Genomic DNA, 19,380 nt, shown 5'->3' with positions numbered 1-19,380 from the left:
ATTAGATTCACAAAGGCATCAAAGGCACCGCACTGGGTCACAGCTGGTAATGGATCCTGTAGCGGTAGTTCGTTTGATCATGCGATTGATTAGAAGGTGGATTTTCAATCAAGGCTAAGACAATAGGAAACGAACAATAGAAGGAGGTTGCGTTTTGTAGTCTCGTTTAACAACCGACTTGATACTGCTGTGTGCCAAAGAAGTTGAATCATTTGTTGAAGTGGAATAAGGGGTGAAAAACAATAGGTGATACAGCCTGGAACAGGGTCACAACGTTTTTCCGCCTGACTTCAGACGAAATCTGTTTCTATTTATATTCATGTTTTCCAGATCCCTATGATTTCATAATTGAATATTTGTCGAGATTTATCATGCAGTACCAGCTGTGCCAGACAGACATCATTATAGAAACGAGCCTGGGAATTGACTGTACATTGAGAGCCAATCACAATAGAATATGTCTGGCATTCCAAGACTTTAACTTGTTTAAGTCACATATATTCATTTCATCAGATCGGACTACATGATCACACATCGATGCAAGGTTCTAGACAGTTCAAAACAGCTGATTGAATTCTCCAATATCTTCTTCAATATTAGATATGTCAAAAGGTTTTCCAAACGGCCACGTGACTGATATTTCGAAAGAAATAAGTTTGCTGTTGGTGCAGCTCATCAGTCTGGCTGTGCGAAAGAACTGAAAAACACTTGTCAGAAATCCACAAATGGCTCAAAGAACTTAGCACAGAAAACTTCCTCGAGGACAGCTCCCAAACATAACGCAATCTCTGCCCTCAGTCACTATTGGGGCGCACCAGTATTGACATACCCTACACCATGCAAGCTGCCAGACGATATTTATAACCCAGGGCATAGGTCTGGCATTGACAGTCTTCACATCACTCCTCTGATCCAGACACCATTTATGGCCCAGCGCAAGGTGGAGTCGGCACTGTATGCCACCAGTAAGCGCTAGCTAGCCTGGGTCGAGAATCGACATACCCTCCATTATAAAATCAATATACGTGTAGGCGCGATCCCGTGTAGCTTCACCTCAGTATTCAACCGTTTGATGTGCGGCACTAACGTGTCATCGATTCTGAATTCTTTATTTCTGTTTGTTATGGTACTGGGTGTGCACATCCATACAGTTAACTGCTCTTAGTAAAAACACTCCACATGCTTAGAATACATGGTTTGCTAAAATATTCACGACGATTTTGAAATCATCCAAATATCATCCACAGCCGAATGAGTTGACAATGACATATAAGTCATTTTTAAAATCAAATATCGAAATCTTTAAAAATATCATGGACGTCGCAAGTCACGAAGGCAATAGAGGTATGTAGATTTTATAGTATACAGATCTTATAGGCTATAAAGGATAGGTACCCTACAGATATTGAGGTGTTAAAAAAGTTAGATTTATTTGAAAAAATATCTGTTTTGCTCCCCCAAGACGTACCCTCAAAACGAATTGTCATTGAAATCCAAGAGATATTTTAGTTGGAAATGCAATCTATTTCATGTTTATTATATGACGGAAAACAAGGCTAAAAATACCCAGTAATCAAACATAATTCCCTGAAGCCTTTTCAATCATGAAGACTTGTTGAAAGTACATCATTTCGATTTATTGGGTAATTGTATATATGACAAAGCCAGTATCTATAATCTATAATTGAATAAAGGCATTTTCATATAACAAGTATAATGTAAGGCTACATGTAGAATTGTACCTCCCTAAAACCGACAGCATGCATGTAGCATTGATCCACTTCGAGTGAATCTCCCAATATTCAGATAGATTCAGATAGACCAAAGTTGTACCAACATTCGCAGTATTGGCAGAGATTTCGGGATCATAACAAAAAAAATTCTCTCAAAATTCTCTGACAACTGGACCCTAAAAACAATTAATTCCTTAATAATGTTTTTTGTCATGCAGGAAATGTGAAAATTGTCAACAATAACAAGTGCACTTTGAGCACATTTAAAATACCGAACCGGATATTACGGGAGATTGTCCCAAAAGCTCTCTGCATGGCGTGTGAATGAACAAGATTGCATACAAACACAGCGTGACGCATGTAGGACAAGATTTTAGCTGTTCTCACAAACTAATGAACCATACACCGAGGAATTAGAGGTGGCCATCCATGTTCACTGCATGCATGGAATGCATGAAAATCATATGAAAAACCCATGATCAACAAAACTTCAATACATTTTGCTTCTTCCATGCACAATGTTCAGGTTAGAAAAATTCACTGCAACAGGCAATATGAAAAGATGTTGCCTTAACGTATTTTGACATGCTCCCCTATGCTGTACAGGTCTGGAACATCCGTGAACATCATCCGTAGGATGTGTACATATGAAATTCTGTGTATGTAAACGGCGTAATGTACACCTGATATTGACTGGCTGTCATATACCTGCCCTGCGGTGTATTTACACAGGATATCCAGGATATCAGGAAGGAGTGCACTCAAGGGTTTGCAAGAGTGCTCCTTTCCAACTAGAAGATTGGTGGATCAATTGCAACTGGATGCCTTAGAAAATGTTTGATGGTAATTTCAAGATGAAAAATTGGCTTGATTGCAGAATCCTGACAAATGTTTCAAAGAGAGACTTTGGTAAGGGTTAGCCATATAACCTTTAGGAAGTGACATTACTGACAACCATTTTTTAAGGAATATTTTGGGGGGATTCTGCAATTGAGCCGAAATTTGTTTAGGATCATAGTTCATCTTACCTTCATATTGCGCCTGATTTGTGGCAATCAGATTCTTGAGATACGAGCTGGTCGTCTGCACCAAATCCTTAAAATCCATTTCTGCCGCAGAGGTGTATTTCTTCTCCATCTTGTGACTGCAACATGACTTCTGCTCGGTGCTTGTTTGCCCGTTATAGCAGACCTCCATCTTCGGATCTGAAAGAATACGATTAAAAGAAAGTTGAACGGATATTGTTTGAAATGGAGTGTTGTGAGAAAGATTTAGAGCTCTAGCAATGATTTGACCTAAGGAAGAGAGGGGATTTTCATTGCCGCCTAAAGAAAGAATATTACAGAATAGAATTACAGCAATCTGCTGTGACTTCACTGTCCTGTGGAGCTGAAGATCAAACTCCCAACTTATGTTACAATTGTCTTCTTGTTTATTTTCATGAATTCATGCATGTCATGAGTAACTTCTGTCTCTGCATGGAGGAATTTTTGTGCTTTTTTAAAATGCCTCAAATATGCCAAAGAAAGCAATACCAGGCTCAGGTCAAGCTAGAAAACCATTTTGGGGTGGGGGGGGGGTTACGTGTCTTTACCGATTTTATCCTCTGGCAGAAACCCTGGATTCGCAGTTACAAAGTACAAGAATGAATCTTTTTGAACGTTCATGAAAAACTTTTGCATGACACACATTCTGAAAATAGTACACAGAATTTGTCCTTTTTTCACCATCCTGCTAATAATGCCATCGATTAGCGAAGATTGTTTAGATAATTGGTGCATAATACATGTATAAATATATAATTGTACGCTTTGGCGGAATCCAGGACATGGAATGAAATAGTACAAGGGGCTCTGCCTATTGTTACCAATGCAATATGATTCAGCAAACTCTGGACCTCTGGACGTATGTTTTTTGGGATAACTTTAGGATGGTCCGGAGGAAAGCTCCGAGCTATTAGAACAGTTCGAATTATCTGCCGAATCAGTGATTTTAATCGTCCTCATCACAAATTCATGAGGTCAGCAGATTTTCCATGGATGAGTCTTTTGAAACCACGGTTCATTCAGGATGGCCTGTAGGGATGACAGTACTGTTATGACTGATGGTACACGCAAAAATAATATTTCTTTTTTGAAAAATGTAAAACCTGTCGTTTTAAAATGGTTTGTCTGCTGAATAATTTCCATATTATGAAAGTGTTCCATTGGTATTTTTTATGTCCGATTAGCTATCAGGTGAGTTTCAGGCACAGAGAATGGAATTCCTGCCATTGGACTAATTAGGTAATTATCAGATCTAATTAGTAACATGTCAGCTAATTGTATCAGGCAGTTTGGATAAATAAAGTAGGCCAGTAACATGATATGATGATATGGAGTTTTGTACAGTTCTCCTCAGAAGTAACCTTGCTGAGCTATCAAGATAAGCAGATGCTGATTTGAATTTAAAACTCACAATAAAATCTCACTTGTCTTTATTGGTACGGTAACTTGGTTTAATTATAGCCCTAGTACTATTCTACACCCCCTACACTTGGTGTAGAAAACAGCTAGCAGTACACATTTACGCAAACAGAGGCTATAGTTGTCCTGGACATATTGAAAACGTGAGGGAATGCAATGCACAAACAATGCAAAGCATGATTTGGCAACGATCTACTGACAGTTTAAATACTCTTTTGATTAAAGATTATTCATCAATCCATGCGTGTCGATCTTGTCACAATCACATAGGCCTCATATAGATTTGAAAAATCTATTCTAAGATTTGATGAAAACAACTTGAAATAAAACTCAATTCAGAATAATTGAAGTGCTTGGTCCGGTCCTGTGGCAACCAATCTTAGCAGTTTTCGATCACAAAAGGTCGGCTCACTGAAAACAAAAGTAAACAAGTCATTTCTAAAGTAGTCATGGTCAGGCCTATACTGTCGGCCCACTCAATGTGATACCACGCAAATTGTGCCCATATCCTGGTTTACGTTTCATGATAAGATCTCCAGTCAAAGAGGTGCCATTTTGTTGTTTAGTGTAAACAATAATGTCTTGAGTCACCAAGTACAAGTAGTTCAAATACTTGCTTCTGTCATGAAGTTGAGTAATAAAACACAACTCCTCTGACAGATTTCCTCCACCGTGAGTTACTGGTTTCCTCCTACATACACATTGAGAATGGAGGACATGGCCATCACCTTGTACTCGATCTCATCTCAAGCAAAAGGAAATGTTACACAAACTTTTGTGTTCTTTCAAAATGTTTCTTTAGCACACCATCGCACAGACCCACAATAAATTGTTTCGTCTACGAAGGTGTGTGCACAAGCAATTTTTTTTCAATTTTAGTCCAATCTTTATTGCAAACAAGAAAAAACCTTTACAAAGGCTGCCACATTAGCATTTGGGTTTCGTATCGGTCTGTATCAAAGAATTCAGAAAGAAATTCTAAGTTTGGTGAATTCCCACCCAATAAAAACACTTATTTTGGAGTACATTCCGGTTACAATAAGTTTTTTCAAAGAAAGGTTTCAAAACTACATGTATTTGAACCATTTTTTACATCATTTTGCTCGGAACTTGCAAAGAGGTCAAAAGTTAGCATTGTTCTTTCCCATTTGACAATACTCTTGATGCTGTAAGTTTTACTGTAAATGCTACCAGCAGCAATATTTCAAATGCCTGACAATATAGTTTATTTGAAAAGGACTCGATGAATGGTTTTTAATTGTTGTGAATGACATATTTAGATACCCTCATGTCTTGGATCATAAAATTCTATTTAAAATCTTAAGTGGTACCAGGCTCCCATATGTTGTAACATCCGGATCAAGCATACAACTTTCAGGGACAATGATGATTCACGATTACAGAAAATTTGCTGCTGAAGCGGAATACTTGTAGTTGTTAGCCAATTATCATCATCTCCAGTGTACTACAAAATACTCAATGAAATACCGACATATCTTTACTATAGGCCTGGTTAACAAAAAATTTATATCCTGGCCTTATAATATATTCTCAGGAAACATCAGGCAAACTCAGCCAAAACAGAGAACAAAATGAACACATACTGCAATTAGGTGTGAAAAACACCGAATTATTTCCAAGCCATTTTGCCCAATTTAGTGCTAATTGACTTTGGTAATTAGATATTATGTACCAACCTTCACATGAAACTATGGCCAATAACATAATGTGTTTATGTATGATGAAATAAATTACATCGCATGACCGGACTGAGGGTATGCACTACTATTGGTAAAGCACTTGGCAAACATTTATCAATGGCAAATAATAGTAAAGAATTTTTTTAAAGAAACTTGCTTAATATTTCAATGACATTGTCTTCAAAAAGAAATAGGTCAACAAAATAGACCAAACAGGGATTCTCTAAATTGGAGCTTAAGTGAGTTTCCGGTTTAAAACTTATCTTGAACCCTGCTAAGTGGGAATCAAGTGTTGTATTGCTTCCTGTGAGGAACTGACCTGACTAATGATTTGAACGCAGTACGGCCTACCAGGTTGAAATGGTCAACTCATTTTTAAAATCCTTATTACGAGGCAGTATTCATCTCCCTATAACTTCTTTGATCAGCATTGTCTATCACAGATCAGAGATTTCATTTAAAGCCCGACTCAGCTAACCTCTGAGCACCAAGCCACCAATGGCAGCGCTAACATAATCAAGTAGCATCTATTTTCATATGAAATCTGGGGAGAACTGGGTAAATCAATGTTCATAAGTATGTCCATATGTGGTGATAGGCTACAGGTACTGGACATGGATACTGCCTCTATTACACTACTGCTATTACACAAATGGATTAGCTTTAATAAGATGCAGGTGGCAGCACCAGCACAGATGCTGCTGCAGCAGAATCCATCGGCCATATCCTATTATGATAGCAGACGGATGGACTTTCTTTTGTGTCAATTTGATAGTCGAAAAGGGTCTTGGTCTTGTGGGTCATTGCTTCCCCCAGTTTATAGCTAAATGTTTGCTAGAATTTTATTTTGCAACAATGCTGATCTCTAATAGTCTCCATCATCTATCATGTCCGTCCCCAACAGGAAATACTTGAGGTCATTAGTCATGACATAAAGGAAGAATCATTTACAATGTTTCCCGGTGAAATAACAGAAAGGAAACGACAGAACCTTGGTCAGATTCCTGGATGCTGCATTGAAATCTCCTCACCGTTTTGGCATCGAAGATACCATGATCTGATCTGGACAACATCGCCACCTCGATTACAAATATTCAAATGTGACATATATATTAGTCTAGCTAATATATAGCTAGTAATTCGAAATGTGCAAACAATGTGCTGTTTCGAAAGCACAAATATTTTGGAATGAAACATTGTATACCCATATCAGATAGCAGGCACTTCAACCATTGTTGAGCAGTGAATATCAGCATGTACATTTCCACTACATCATTACACATGAAGACAACTGGCTTCATGGAGTAGACCTGTTTTCAAAAGCAAGTAAAACACTTTTCCCCGTCGATTTTTACAGATGTTTCAACGGCTTACCATGGATTTTATTCTCGGGAACTAAATTCCGATGTCCGATTTTGTGTTTAACGAAATGTTGGAGGACATCGCGGCATTCTCGATGGGTCGTTTTCACATTTGATGCCGGGGCATGATGAGGTTGCGAGGTAGTCCCGAGACCAGAAACGTGCACGGCAAAAACACCGACCAAAAACACCATTAATCCCATTTTGAACAGCATAGCTGCTGCGTACAGTTAGTAAATATCCTTATGTTGTGTAGTCCAAGTTCCAGAAGTGTAATATTCAAGATAAATACGATAAAATTGATGAAATTGATAAGCTACTAATTCCTCCGTTTTTGTCTAAACTGCTTGTGAATGTTCTTCAGTCTATTGGGTTAAATGCGCAGGGCCGGATACTGGATTCTGATTGGTCAAAAATGATAATCGGAATTAAGTTTGGAAAATGTCAAATTCTCAACTTCTGTCTGTTCCTTTGAAATAATGAATGAATAATGGGCCTCTAGTTTATATAGGCATCGTTGTGAGGGCGACTGAAAATTATTGGCCTTATCAATATTTAAAATTGATCTGATTAGCTGTTCCAAGAATTATTTACTGCCGTAAATACTGGTAGTGACTACAGCGTTGATAAGTGGAACTAAAAACAACTGTGTGTCCTTGAGCAAGAAGCTTGGCAATAAGGACAATGTCACAACCTGAAGGACAGGGTAAAAAATTTGGTCCCATATGGGCAAGTTCTTCATTTTTAACCTCTGTGATCATGACACCTCTAAACTGAGGACACCATCTGTCAGTCCCAAGGGTGTACTGTAATGCTGGGGCATTTTGCCTGGTCACACCACACACTTTTCATCGATTCATCCTCAAATACCAGGGACAGTTGTATGGATCTCTCCTTAAATACACATAAGTTTGATAAGCACTAAGTGAAAGCCCCTGAAGCTCAGAATGTACACAATAAGGTTTCTATGTCTTGTTTGCTAGGTTGTGACATTGTCCCCACGAAAAAACATTCTTCCCCCGACTGGCATTCAAGATGGATTGAAGGAGAACTGTTTCCTACACATGTACTTGGACTAGCGATAGGCGAAAGGAATACAGGGCGTGGCTGCTCAGCTTGGACTGAACTTGGAGTCCAAAGGAATACAGGGTGCTGCTGCCTACTTTCATAGATATCTCTGTCCCCTCATCAGGTCAAAAATTGCACCACCGACTGTCACTGGGGTACTGCATTTTTGAGACAGAGACATGCCGTCAATTTTGTCTAAGTTTTGATGTCATTTTCACACACACCCTAGTGAAAATCAGTGTCCTCTATAGGGATGCCGATGACCCTTCTTTGAAATGTTTCAAATAGCAAACAGAAGTGTATACCTTTAAAATCACTAGACCTTTATTCACTTTTTCATCTAAAAGAATACTACATGGGTCACTCATTGAACTACAACCATGATTTAACAAATGGCACTTTTACCAAAAAACAAATGATGTTTTTCAGTGTAACAGATTAAGATTGTGATCACGAAACCAGAAAACAGAAGTGTATACCTTTAAAATCACTAGACCTTTATTCACTTTTTCATCTAAATGAATACTACATGGGTCACTCATTGAACTACAATCATTATTTAACAAATGGCACTTTTACCAAAAAACAAATGATGTTTCTCAGTGTAACAGATTTAGATTGTGATAATGCAACAAATTCACTCTGAACTCCGTCACAAGTTTACTTTTCATGTGGCAACTCTTCCAGCTGGGATTCAATTACAGACAGCGACGCATAGTCCAATATAAAGGACTCAGGAGTAATGAAAAGTGGTTCAGTTCCATATGTACACCAACTCGTTAATAGCGTGCTCTAATGTGAGTGGAATGAAATTGGTACAATCTGAAGACATCACATATTACAAATTATCTCGGACAAATTCCATCGTTTCCCTCAGATACCTGTCAACCAAACTGAATACCCCATGGAAGCCCTCGTCATAATGAACATGGTGGTATTCAACCCCCTCCTTCTTAAGACGCTCCACGTACAGAAGACCATCGTCTCGCAGACAATCATGCTGACACGTCATAATATAAACAGCTGGGATTCCCTCCAAAGAATCTGCCAGCAGCGGTGAATTGTAAGAACTGGTTGTAACCTTTTCAATCTTTTCTGAGAAAGTGACATGATTTTTCGGATAAGACGGTTTCTTGTAGTTCTTAGATAGATATTTTTCAGGTATCAAATCATGGTCAACATATTTCTGAAACTTCTCTCTTGTTTCGGAAGAAATGTGGAGGCCTTTTGCCAATAGATCTCGACTATCTTGTGTCCCATTAACCAAAGCCATGAAAAATTGGATCATATCGTCACTGTCAATTGCAAGGTCATTCTCTTGATACGACGGAGTCAGATAGTCTATTGTTTGCAGATGAGGGTATATCAAAACCTGGAGTTTTGGCATCGGTTCGAATTTTTCATCACGCAAGCGCAAGGACAGCGAGGCGGCCATATGTCCTCCGGCACTGTCACCAGCTATTGCGACTCTAGTCGGATCAACGTTAAAGTCAGCAGCATGTTCGAGGAAATATTTCGTTGCTTTGTAGCCGTCATTGATGCCTGTGGGATAGGTGAACGCTGGGGCCGTCCGATAACTGTAAAGATAATACGAGTGAAAATAAGTCTAAGACTGGAGACAGTTCAATTGGCTTTATAAACTATACAATTTCATGCCTGTTAGAGTATTCAAACAACTCTTTTGCCTTGATGAGACAGGTTGGGTTTTTAAGAATCGGCAAATCAGAGGCCTACAAGGTTTGGAGAACCACCAGAAATAACGAACAGTGTACCTCTTTAATAGGCTTACTTACTCGACTGACACCACCACAGTATTTGACATTTTCGCCATTTTGGTACAGGCCTCATCAAAGTGATCTGAAAAGAAATAAAGTATCAACATACTTGATTAATCCCTGGGGATGGCGCAGTGAGTCAAGTACCAACAACGCCAACAGCTCTGCCCATCAACAGTAACTTTGCAAGTGATACAAACATATTAAACATTCACAAAAACGCAACAAGCACTGTGATGACATCACATCGTTTGTTGTTAACTTCAAATAACGTCACGCAAGACGTTTTGCTGATGTCATTTCAGCTTGATTGTTGTTTTTCTGGTATATAAGTCAACCTCGGACGAGCCCGACCTCAGCTCTTCCCCTGGATCCGACATGAAGAGGGATTGCATGCTCTCCACAGAAGGCCATCTCTGGTGATCATAAGTGGCGTGTGGATGCATTGGCTCTCGTGAAATGCCCTCGCCTATTCTAAAGAGCATTGATTCAGGAAATGACTCTCACCTATTCTAAATAATACATATCCTCCCCCATGATAATAAACAATAGCTGGTCCATTCATCTTGGCTGTCGGAGGTGTGTAGACACGGACATAAACACCATCAAATGATAGCTGTTGGATCTGAAAAGTAATGCAACTGATTTTATAGTCTGTTCTGGCTACATTTTATACACGGTGGATAGAGAAACTGGGTTTCGCGAAGACGTGTTTTGTTTTGTGCCTGCCTTTCCTGGTCCACGGTTCTTCTCCAAGTTGGTCTACCTTTGGCCTACCTTGGTTCCCTTTTTTTCGGGCAGTGTCCAATGTAGAACTTTGAGTAGTCTGAATTCCCCCATCCTCAAGACATGGCCAAAGCAGTTCTATCTCCTTCTTCTAAAGGTAAGGCCCTCCTGAAGACAAGGAGAACGTAACTATTGACTTACCGTAACACTCTCGTCACGTGGTGTTGACTTAACCTTCCGATCCACCAAACTTTCCAACATGACTTTCCTCAATTCCATTGGACTACCATATCCAAGGAGGCTTCCAATATTTGCCTGAAAAGATTACAATTTCCAATCATATCAACAGAACTCAAAAGTTTAGATTAAATCTAAATGCCTTCACCATTCGTTAAGAATTCGAAATTTGCAATTGAAGATGATAATTTCCAATCCCCTTGGATCCGTGGCTGCATTAGGCCAAGTAACATGGTCATAGTTTCCTCAGCAGCTCATGGTCTCACATTTAATAGCAGTGAACAAGTCTTAGAGCCACTCCTTGATCAATGAAACACAAGTTCACTCACCAGAGCCTTTACGACTTTATTTCCAGCCAGGGCAACTTGGATCTTGACGCGGTTCTCAGTGTAGTTTGGAGGCAAAGGAATGTACAGGTAGTAAGCAAGTAGGACCATCAAGACGGCTGATCCTACCAAGAACTTGACCAGGAAACCCATGGCTGTGTCGTCTGCTCTTCTCTGTTTGGTTATGGGGAGACGTCTGCTATGTTGTGTTGCCTGTTATACTGTATTGTCAGCTATGCTGTATTGTCTAATTGTCTGCTATACCGTGTTGTCTGCTAGCTATACTGTGTTGTCTGCTAGCTATACTGTGTTGTCTGCTAGCTATACCGTGTTGTCTGCTAGCTATACCGTGTTGTCTGCTAGCTATACCGTGTTGTCTGCTAGCTATACCGTGTTGTCTGCTAGCTATAGGACTGTGTTGTCTCCTTTGTTCTGTTCCCACTATACCATACTGTTATGCTTGTCCACAGCTACTGCCTGCTTTTAGGTTATGAAGGTGTCAATTTACAATGTACACACTGCAATGAAATTGAACATTGAATTAGAACAAATATTGATAAAATTGTTTGTTATGCACAATGGACTTGGAATATTATGCAAATATTTGCACCATTGCCCTCTTCGTGACAAACCAGTCTAAACAGCTTAAGATTACACTACTGGTGAATTTATCACTCAAGACAGGTTGAAGCAGGGTTGATTATCATGCCATGCAGACAGTTACATGCAGAGATAGAATAGGCCTAATTCTAGTCAAAGTTAATGTTTTGGAAGGGCCTACATGGGTGTTCATCTTATAATCAACTGGTTTTGTAGCGACCTATTGTTTTGGACTATTATATTACAGAGAAAGGCACAAAAAGCTATAAATCAAATATTTCTCTGAATGCTTCGAAAGTGTTGTCCGTCACTGCCGTCACTGAGCCTGCATAATCCTAATTGAACAAGGGATTTAAATAGTTATTCCAGAGATGACACCGGCCAAAACACAAACACCCAAAGAAATATTCTGCATACCAACACAGACACACAACCAGTCTTATTTCTGGTGTTCTTCAATCGATGTCATATACTTGACTGAAAGATTTAGCCGATGTGTGCAACATCTGCAAGTAATTGATTTTGCAGTCGGCCAACGTGACAGCTGGTCAAGGCCTGGAGGAATAATGCTGTATTCTTTTCAAGGGACATTTTAGATGTATTGAAACTCGTCCATGTCTCTTTCTTTGAGGACTGTGTTGAATGACAATTGATTTCTGAATGACTGACAACTGCCCCCCCCCCCCCCGACATCTCTGAAAAACATGTTTTTCAGACAGACTTCGGTCTTTTGGAGAAGAAAAGTTGTGTTCTGCCCCCCCCCCCCAAGAGCCTACTGCCCCCTGCCCCTCCCTTTCAGGACCAAAAAGTGAAAAGTTCCTTGAAAAAATACTGATTCTTCCGGGAGTCTTCGCCGAGACGATAAATTACCCATTGACACGGAATATTCAAAAAATTATCAAACAATGCAACAAAATTGTGAGTGCCAAATTGTGATCAGACAGTTTGGCTGACAGCTATTTCCTGGTAAACTTTCTTACCTTCCAAGTAGGTGATCCCATGCTTCGCCATCTATTAATGAATCAATGAACCAATAAAATCTGGAGACATATCTCATAAGACTTCCTTTTTTATTTTGGTTTTGCAAATTGAGCCAATATAGCCATTGTGAGTTACTAACAGCTTTCACTGGCCACTTCAGTTTCACCACCAATCATTTTAGCGACGATTAAGTTGGCTACGATTGACCGCTTATGACATCATAATCGAAAGCACTACATCAGCTGCAGCGAGGACCAACACACTGAACTGCAAAAGCGGTAACGAAGTGCCAATTCTAAATAAACCATGTCCTGGGGGCCGACAAGCATCTTTGGTTAAATCCCGACACACTTAACAGCAGTGGTCCATCCTCCTACTGCCAAAGTTGATTTCTGGCCTATCCATTGTCCATAAAGTGACATCCTCTACCCCATGTAGCTGGAACCATCCTCGCATTTATTCACACATGACAAGCGACATGTCACCTAGGGTCCAGTGAGAGTTTGGCTCCGCTTGGCCGTACGGCATCACTCACACTCAAGCATACAGTATACCCTTTGTCATTGGCAAAAAATAAGAACTTTAATTCAGCCTTCTTTGATTGATATAATTATACATCATTATGTACAGAATAAATAAAAATATGTTGTAGAAACTGCACCAAGTGGAAGCAATGTGAAGGAGTAGACATTTATCTTTACACGACTACTGCCGATATCAGTGACATTACTTCTCTCAGTGAAAGGCCTCGGTGTTCAGTTTCTGGTGCTTGTGGTATTAATGCCATAACCCACCTCTAATGAAAATGTTCTGCACTGAGGCACACTTGGCCACGACCAGGCTATTTCAAAGCACAGTGGCACAGTTTACAGTAATCCCTATGCCAAAAGTTCTGCCACTTGTTCAGGTGTCCTTTGCACAATACTCTCTGGATCCCGATAATCGTTGACTGCACCGGTCACCGCCTCGTGCATCTGTTTGTACGCAGACACCAGCAGATCTGTTGACGCCTTGCGGACATTTTCCCTGAGGGCTGTACTCAGGAGAAGGCCGCACTGGGGCATAACGAGACTATCTGGGCTGCCAAGGTAGCTGTCGAACCGGTTCTGAAAATGAACAAAAGAAACAACTTCTAGCACTTTGGAGTAGGATCTCTTGCACATTTTATGAACCTTTTGTATTCTAAAACACTTTTTTGCATCATTGCCCCTGATGTCAGGGGAATTGTTGCATTGTGAAATGGCTTCCAAATGTAGCAGAGTCAGAAATGCAACGTCATTTGCTGGCACAGTTACCCAATTGATCTGTTCAATCTGGCTGTATCACCTGACAGTTGGCAGAGATATCAGGGCAATACTGCTTGGAAAGGAGATTGGAGTCCACAGGAGCGAATACTTGAGACGTTTTGGATACTCACCATAGCTGATTTAATGGTGATTCCATCCATGCCTTGGATAGACGACAGCGGGCCTTGTTTTGGTTGATGTTGCTGGACGACTGAATAGATCTGAGCAAGTCCTGCTCGGGTCAGGACGAATGATGCCTGCTCACTGACTAGGGTATCAATATGTGCATCAGTCTGAATAAAACACAGGATTAAACATTATAGGATAAGTTCTTATGTGCCCAGCGATGACCACTGTAAACCATTCATGATTACAGGTCACTGGACAAAAATCGCTCAGTTGTGGGTGCGTGAGTGAGCTTTGTGAAACAGGTCTAGGAACCTGAAGAAGAAATGAAAACTTGGCTTTGACAGACTTACTTGTGCCTGAAGCATTTCCAGCCTCTGATCTGTAAATTCATACAATGCTAATGTTGTCTGCATCAGGTATATGCAGTTGATCATATATGTGGCCATGTCAACGGTATTGAGTCTACTGGCCGAGACAGAACACATCTGGAGTAGGGGGTCTATGATACAGGACACTATCTGAAATTGCAATAGTCAGAAGCTATTTTACAGTCTTTTATGAATTATGGTGCAACAGGTAAATGCAATCGATCATCTACATGTACATGGCCATAGCGACTGTGTTCATTTATTTCTCTTTGTAACATTATGTCCAACAAGACTTCATAGTCTCTTCTTGATCAACTCATCGAACTTACCTGTTGAAAGTCCTGTCGTCTGGCGTCCAGTGGGACTACTGAAGCATCATGGGAAGCCAAAACATCCTGCATCAGTTGTAGCGTCTGTGTGAGCGACGGTGGAGAACTCAGGTCAGCTGGTGGCAGTTCAATCTTGTCAGCAATTTTACTCGCATGACAGTTTAGGCTATTGAAGAACATTTTTAAGCTGAGCGTTTCCATTTCTTGAATTGTTGCTATAAGGGAGGCTTCCTTTGAAAGGATTTGACTGAAAAAACGAAAAGAGGAATATGCAATGGTTTTCAAAGTTGTTGAATGCAAAGAATGTGTGGCAAATTCAATGTGTCGCGGGTACTAAGAGAAAAAACTTGTGTCCCAGGCATGGCAAGGGAGAGCAGTGGCATAGGGGTTAAAGCCCTGGCCTTACAATCAGGAGGTTGTGGGTTGGAACTCTCGGAAGGCTCAACGCTGCTTCATCTCTGCGTCCTTGAGCAAGACACTTAACCCTACATTGCTTCCCTTTACCCAGGTTTGCATTAGACAATTCATTTGCAAAAATGTCACCATATATAGCGGTCGTTATTCATCTGACAGTACTCACCCTATTGTCTGGTCATAAAACTTCAAAAGATTTGTCAACTTGTACAAAATAACAGCATCAGATTCAGCGACGAGGACTTGTTCAACTCGAACTTTGAAAGGACGGCAGACGCCTTCAGTGATGTGGCCGAGAACATCGTGGATCAGGTCAGGCACATCTAAAACAGAAAAGTATTTTGACATGAAATAAACAAACAATCATGTTCTGTTCTACTGAGTGTTCAGTGGAAGCAGAACAAACCCAACGTTCTTTCCATAAGCTGTGGCATGAATCATCACAATGTCGATGTCCTGATGATGGAGAACTGCAGATGGAGAACTGCAGATTGAGAACTGCAGATGGAGAGTTGCAGATGGAGAACTGCAGATGGAGAACTGCAGATGGAGAACTGCAGATGGAGAACTGCAGATGGAGAACTGCAGATGGAGAACTGCAGATGGAGAACTGCAGATGGAGACCTGTAGATGGTGAACTGCAGATGGAGAACTGCAGATGGAGACCTGTAGATGGTGAACTGCAGATGGAGAACTGCAGATGGAGAACTGCAGATGGAGAACTACAGATGGAGAACAGCAGATGGAGAACTGCAGATGGAGAACTGCAGATGGAGAACTGCAGATGGAGAACTGCAGATGGAGAACTGCAGATGGAGAACTGCAGATGGAGAACTGCAGATGGAGAACTGCAGATGGAGAACTGCAGATGGAGAACTGCAGATGGAGAACTGCAGATGGAGAACTGCAGATGGAGAACTGCAGATGGAGAACTGCAGATGGAGAACTACAGATGGAGAACAGCAGATGGAGAACAGCAGATGGAGAACTGCAGATGGAGAACTGCAGATGGAGAACTGCAGATGGAGAAATGCAGATGGAGAACTGCAGATGGAGAAATGCAGATGGAGAACTGCAGATGGAGAACTGCAGATGGAGAACTGCAGATGGAGCGGTGCCTGTTAGCATGTTCCCTGTAAGAAGTGTAACAACCTGATGTGTTTCCTATAAAACTCAATGAACACCCACCATGTTTATTAGAATTACCGCAACTCTTCAACAACGTCTGCAGGTGCTCTTTCTCCGATGCCGTAGCTTGATGTAACCATGCCAACATGTCGCCGATATATCGCAGAGGATCATGGGAATGAAGTTCGATAGGTCTCGGAGTGCCGCCAGGTCCCCCGCGTGTCAATGCATCAATGAAGCCTCGAACTATGGCTGTGCGGCGAGCGGTGCCAAATTCATCCAGCGAATATCTGCAAAAAGACAAAATGGCGCTCAAAATTGGACCAAAGTTTTGATGTGCACACTCTGAAAGGTGACATTTTGATTTCCTTGACCAATGATTGACTCTTACCTGAACAAAACAGGCCGGTCCTGGAGACCCTCCATGGCTTGGCACAGTAATGCGTTCACATCTGGAGAATCTCCACTCAAAGTACGGCACTCATCTGTAAGAGAAAATAGATCAACTTTTTGGAGACTGGTCACCATACTATCAGTAAATACAAAGTAATACATACTGTAAACTCCTTTATTTATCAACACATGCCCCTAAAATTAGTCAAATTACAAGAAATCGATGTCTGCCTGCAAGGCCAAAACAGACTCAAACACACCAAGCCAAAGAAAAACAGACTTACTCTGAGTCCATCTGTAGAGCCTTTCATAGGCCGATTCCTGGTGCAAAGCCATGGATTCCATTATTTCTAACCTGAAAATCAAAAATATCAAATACAATATCAAAGACTTCATGCATTAAACACTTGTGATATGTGCAAATATGTTTAGTAAATGCCTGATAGACTACTGTAGTTGATTTGGCCAGTTCAGGGCAGTAAATATGTGTACTGTTTACCCAACACATAAAAGGATAAAAATGTTATTGCAAGCAAACTGAGGGCTGACGCACATCTTCAACTGGAATGGCCAGAATATGAATAAAATAGACCAACATATCATCTTCACTTCAGATTTCCCACAGCCTTACCCAGCTGTTTGCTGATTAGTCCGCAACAACACTTTACAATCGTTGTGAATCTGCTTGACACGTGCAAGCGCAGCGAAGAATTCTTGATGCAGCGTTCCGTCTCTAGTTCCTCTCAGGAGTTTAATCTCCGCTTGTGTCAACTGGAACTTTTCAAGGAATGCGTCGGCAACTTGGGCCCTCATTTGTAAGGTCTGACTCTCAGCTTGTAGCTTTGTTGTCTGGTTGATCAGATCATGTGTCTGTTCTTTGGCAGCCTGAAGAAGTGGGCAAGAGAAGATTATAAAAAGTTTGAAATAACGAGCAGAGTTTTCCTTTCAATCTTAAGGGTCATCATCGAGACCCGTAATAGTGAGAGAAGTTGTGAAGCACTAGAGACAGAAGTCTTTGTCAGGAAGAAGCATAATATAAAAGCTTCCATTATCATTATCAATATTATGTGACCTGTGGTGGAATCAAAAAAACTTATTCTAGCATTTCTAGATAGTTACCTTTAGTCTGTTTGTCATATCCTGACAGCAGTCATTCATCGCATTCACATCCTCATAGATGCCATCTAGTTGCTGAAAATGAAAGCATTCTGGTGCAAATCAAATTACTAGAAAACACAACAGAAATTGAAGTTGGGTATTTCAATACCGTCAATAGTTGAATCTCGGTGTCCTCCATTGTAAATGTGCCAAACATTACAAGAAATATATTGAAATCATGGTTTCTTGGAAAGTTCGGGAGTATATTATGAGTACTTTCTGATAGTAGCACTTAGGATTGTGCAATGGGCTGGTGGTGGTGATTTTTTGGTGACCTCTGGGGCATTTGCCCCCCCCCCACCTCCACTAGCTGTGCCCATGTTGTGATACTGGAGCCTGAGGAGAGCAGCCAAGTTGTTCTTACCACTTTCACCTCCTTGAAGGCCTCCACGAAGTCTTCATTGATACTAAGACTCCTCCTCTCTATGTCCCCCCGGAGATTCCGCCGACTACGCAGACTGTTCTCATTGAAGAAGGCTGATAACGCCTTGAGAGCTTCAAGCATATCCTGAAAATATGTAGAAGAATTATTGGTCATCCATATTTACTTGATGGCAGCAAAACGAAGAAGAGTGGTCTATCGACAGGGCAGAGTCAGACCTCACTTGTGTTAGGCCGAGCGTTCCACGGTACAACTTCCTGTGCTTAAACTGAAGATACACACATCAACACAGCACACTCGACTCGTGTCATGACAGCGACACCAGACTCTCAATCTCGAGTCAGCGGACACACGTACACATGTACTCATCATGCTATGGTATGTAGGGCCAGCTAACTGTAGCGAACACACTGACGATAGTCACAGGGACACACTTCTTTCGCCTGTACATAAAAACTACCAAACTGATAGTCGTAAAATTTTGTATGCACAAACTAGCCTTATCATTGTCTAATCTAGACTCCAAAATTTTGTTCAATTTTTTCGATAAAGGGTTGTTTTGTTGAGAATTCTGTCCAGCAGAACTGTCATTAGCAATTTTGTCCGCCATTTTGAAGCAAGCGCCACCTATTGGAATTGTCACGTGTCAGCCTCAAAATTTTGGCGCGAAATTTTGAATCGAATAATCAGCTTCCTGATCCAGACAACGCGCGTGAAGTATGGGCGGATGCTACGGAGGCAATAGGCCTTACCGCTGGAAGTTCAGTGTGTTGGAACCACTGATCCTAAGACATTTTGTCCCGTTTTTGGGCCAGAGATGC

The 19,380-nt window shown here is 40.8% G+C and overlaps 3 protein-coding genes across 6 annotated transcripts in view; all 3 read right to left on the bottom strand.

The window, feature by feature from the left end:
* The window catches only part of LOC135495072 (glypican-5-like), an 85,677-nt gene extending 77,981 nt beyond the window's left edge, over window positions 1–7,696 (bottom strand). The window contains exons 1-2 of the mRNA XM_064783488.1: window positions 7,273–7,696; window positions 2,762–2,938 (exon numbers count right to left, since the gene is read on the bottom strand). Coding sequence (XP_064639558.1) covers window positions 2,762–2,938; window positions 7,273–7,474 — 379 coding nt within the window. The 5' untranslated portion in view covers window positions 7,475–7,696. The remainder of the gene's footprint in view (window positions 1–2,761; window positions 2,939–7,272) is intronic.
* A 937-nt stretch (window positions 7,697–8,633) lies between these two features.
* LOC135494604 (neutral cholesterol ester hydrolase 1-like) lies at window positions 8,634–12,984 on the bottom strand. 4 transcript variants are annotated; one of them, XM_064782729.1, is made up of 6 exons: window positions 12,862–12,984; window positions 11,395–11,909; window positions 11,030–11,143; window positions 10,610–10,727; window positions 10,121–10,184; window positions 8,634–9,904 (listed from the first exon to the last, which is right to left on the bottom strand). In XM_064782729.1, exons 2-6 carry the CDS (start codon window positions 11,542–11,544, stop codon window positions 9,166–9,168), a joined length of 1,185 nt encoding a protein of 394 aa, XP_064638799.1. In that variant the 5' UTR covers window positions 11,545–11,909; window positions 12,862–12,984; the 3' UTR covers window positions 8,634–9,165. The 4 variants fall into 4 exon arrangements, with proteins under 4 accessions (XP_064638799.1, XP_064638803.1, XP_064638802.1 ...); XM_064782733.1 differs by lacking the exon at window positions 12,862–12,984 and adding an exon at window positions 12,824–12,846; XM_064782732.1 differs by lacking the exon at window positions 12,862–12,984 and adding an exon at window positions 12,409–12,620.
* A 60-nt stretch (window positions 12,985–13,044) lies between these two features.
* On the bottom strand, window positions 13,045–19,169 carry LOC135494603 (conserved oligomeric Golgi complex subunit 6-like). Its single transcript, XM_064782728.1, has 12 exons — window positions 19,059–19,169; window positions 18,542–18,685; window positions 18,139–18,210; window positions 17,651–17,904; window positions 17,304–17,374; window positions 17,018–17,111; window positions 16,687–16,916; window positions 15,665–15,821; window positions 15,085–15,331; window positions 14,738–14,905; window positions 14,390–14,551; window positions 13,045–14,078 (listed from the first exon to the last, which is right to left on the bottom strand). Exons 1-12 carry the CDS (start codon window positions 19,167–19,169, stop codon window positions 13,851–13,853), a joined length of 1,938 nt encoding a protein of 645 aa, XP_064638798.1. The 3' UTR covers window positions 13,045–13,850.
* Between the last annotated feature and the right edge of the window lie 211 nt (window positions 19,170–19,380).

Source organism: Lineus longissimus, chromosome 10 (assembly GCF_910592395.1).
Source record: "Lineus longissimus chromosome 10, tnLinLong1.2, whole genome shotgun sequence".
NCBI classification, from domain to species: Eukaryota; Metazoa; Nemertea; class Pilidiophora; order Heteronemertea; family Lineidae; genus Lineus; species Lineus longissimus.
This window is presented reverse-complemented; position numbering and strand designations above follow the sequence as displayed.

Bases quoted from the DNA above. Each gene is read 5' to 3' on its own strand.
- LOC135494604 (XM_064782729.1), bottom strand. From the start codon at position 11,544: ATGGGTTTCCTGGTCAAGTTCTTGGTAGGATCAGCCGTCTTGATGGTC. The intron at 10,185-10,609 runs GTGAGAGTCATT...ATTTCTTTTCAG, and splicing joins ATATGTATTATTTAGAATAG to ATCACTTTGATGAGGCCTGT. The intron at 9,905-10,120 runs GTAAGTAAGCCT...TTATCTTTACAG, and splicing joins ACTGTGGTGGTGTCAGTCGA to TTATCGGACGGCCCCAGCGT.
- LOC135494603 (XM_064782728.1), bottom strand. From the start codon at position 19,169: ATGGCGGACAAAATTGCTAATGACAGTTCTGCTGGACAGAATTCTCAA. The intron at 15,332-15,664 runs GTGAGTACTGTC...TCGTTTTTTCAG, and splicing joins TTTTATGACCAGACAATAGG to TCAAATCCTTTCAAAGGAAG. The intron at 14,079-14,389 runs GTGAGTATCCAA...GTTCATTTTCAG, and splicing joins TCACCATTAAATCAGCTATG to AACCGGTTCGACAGCTACCT.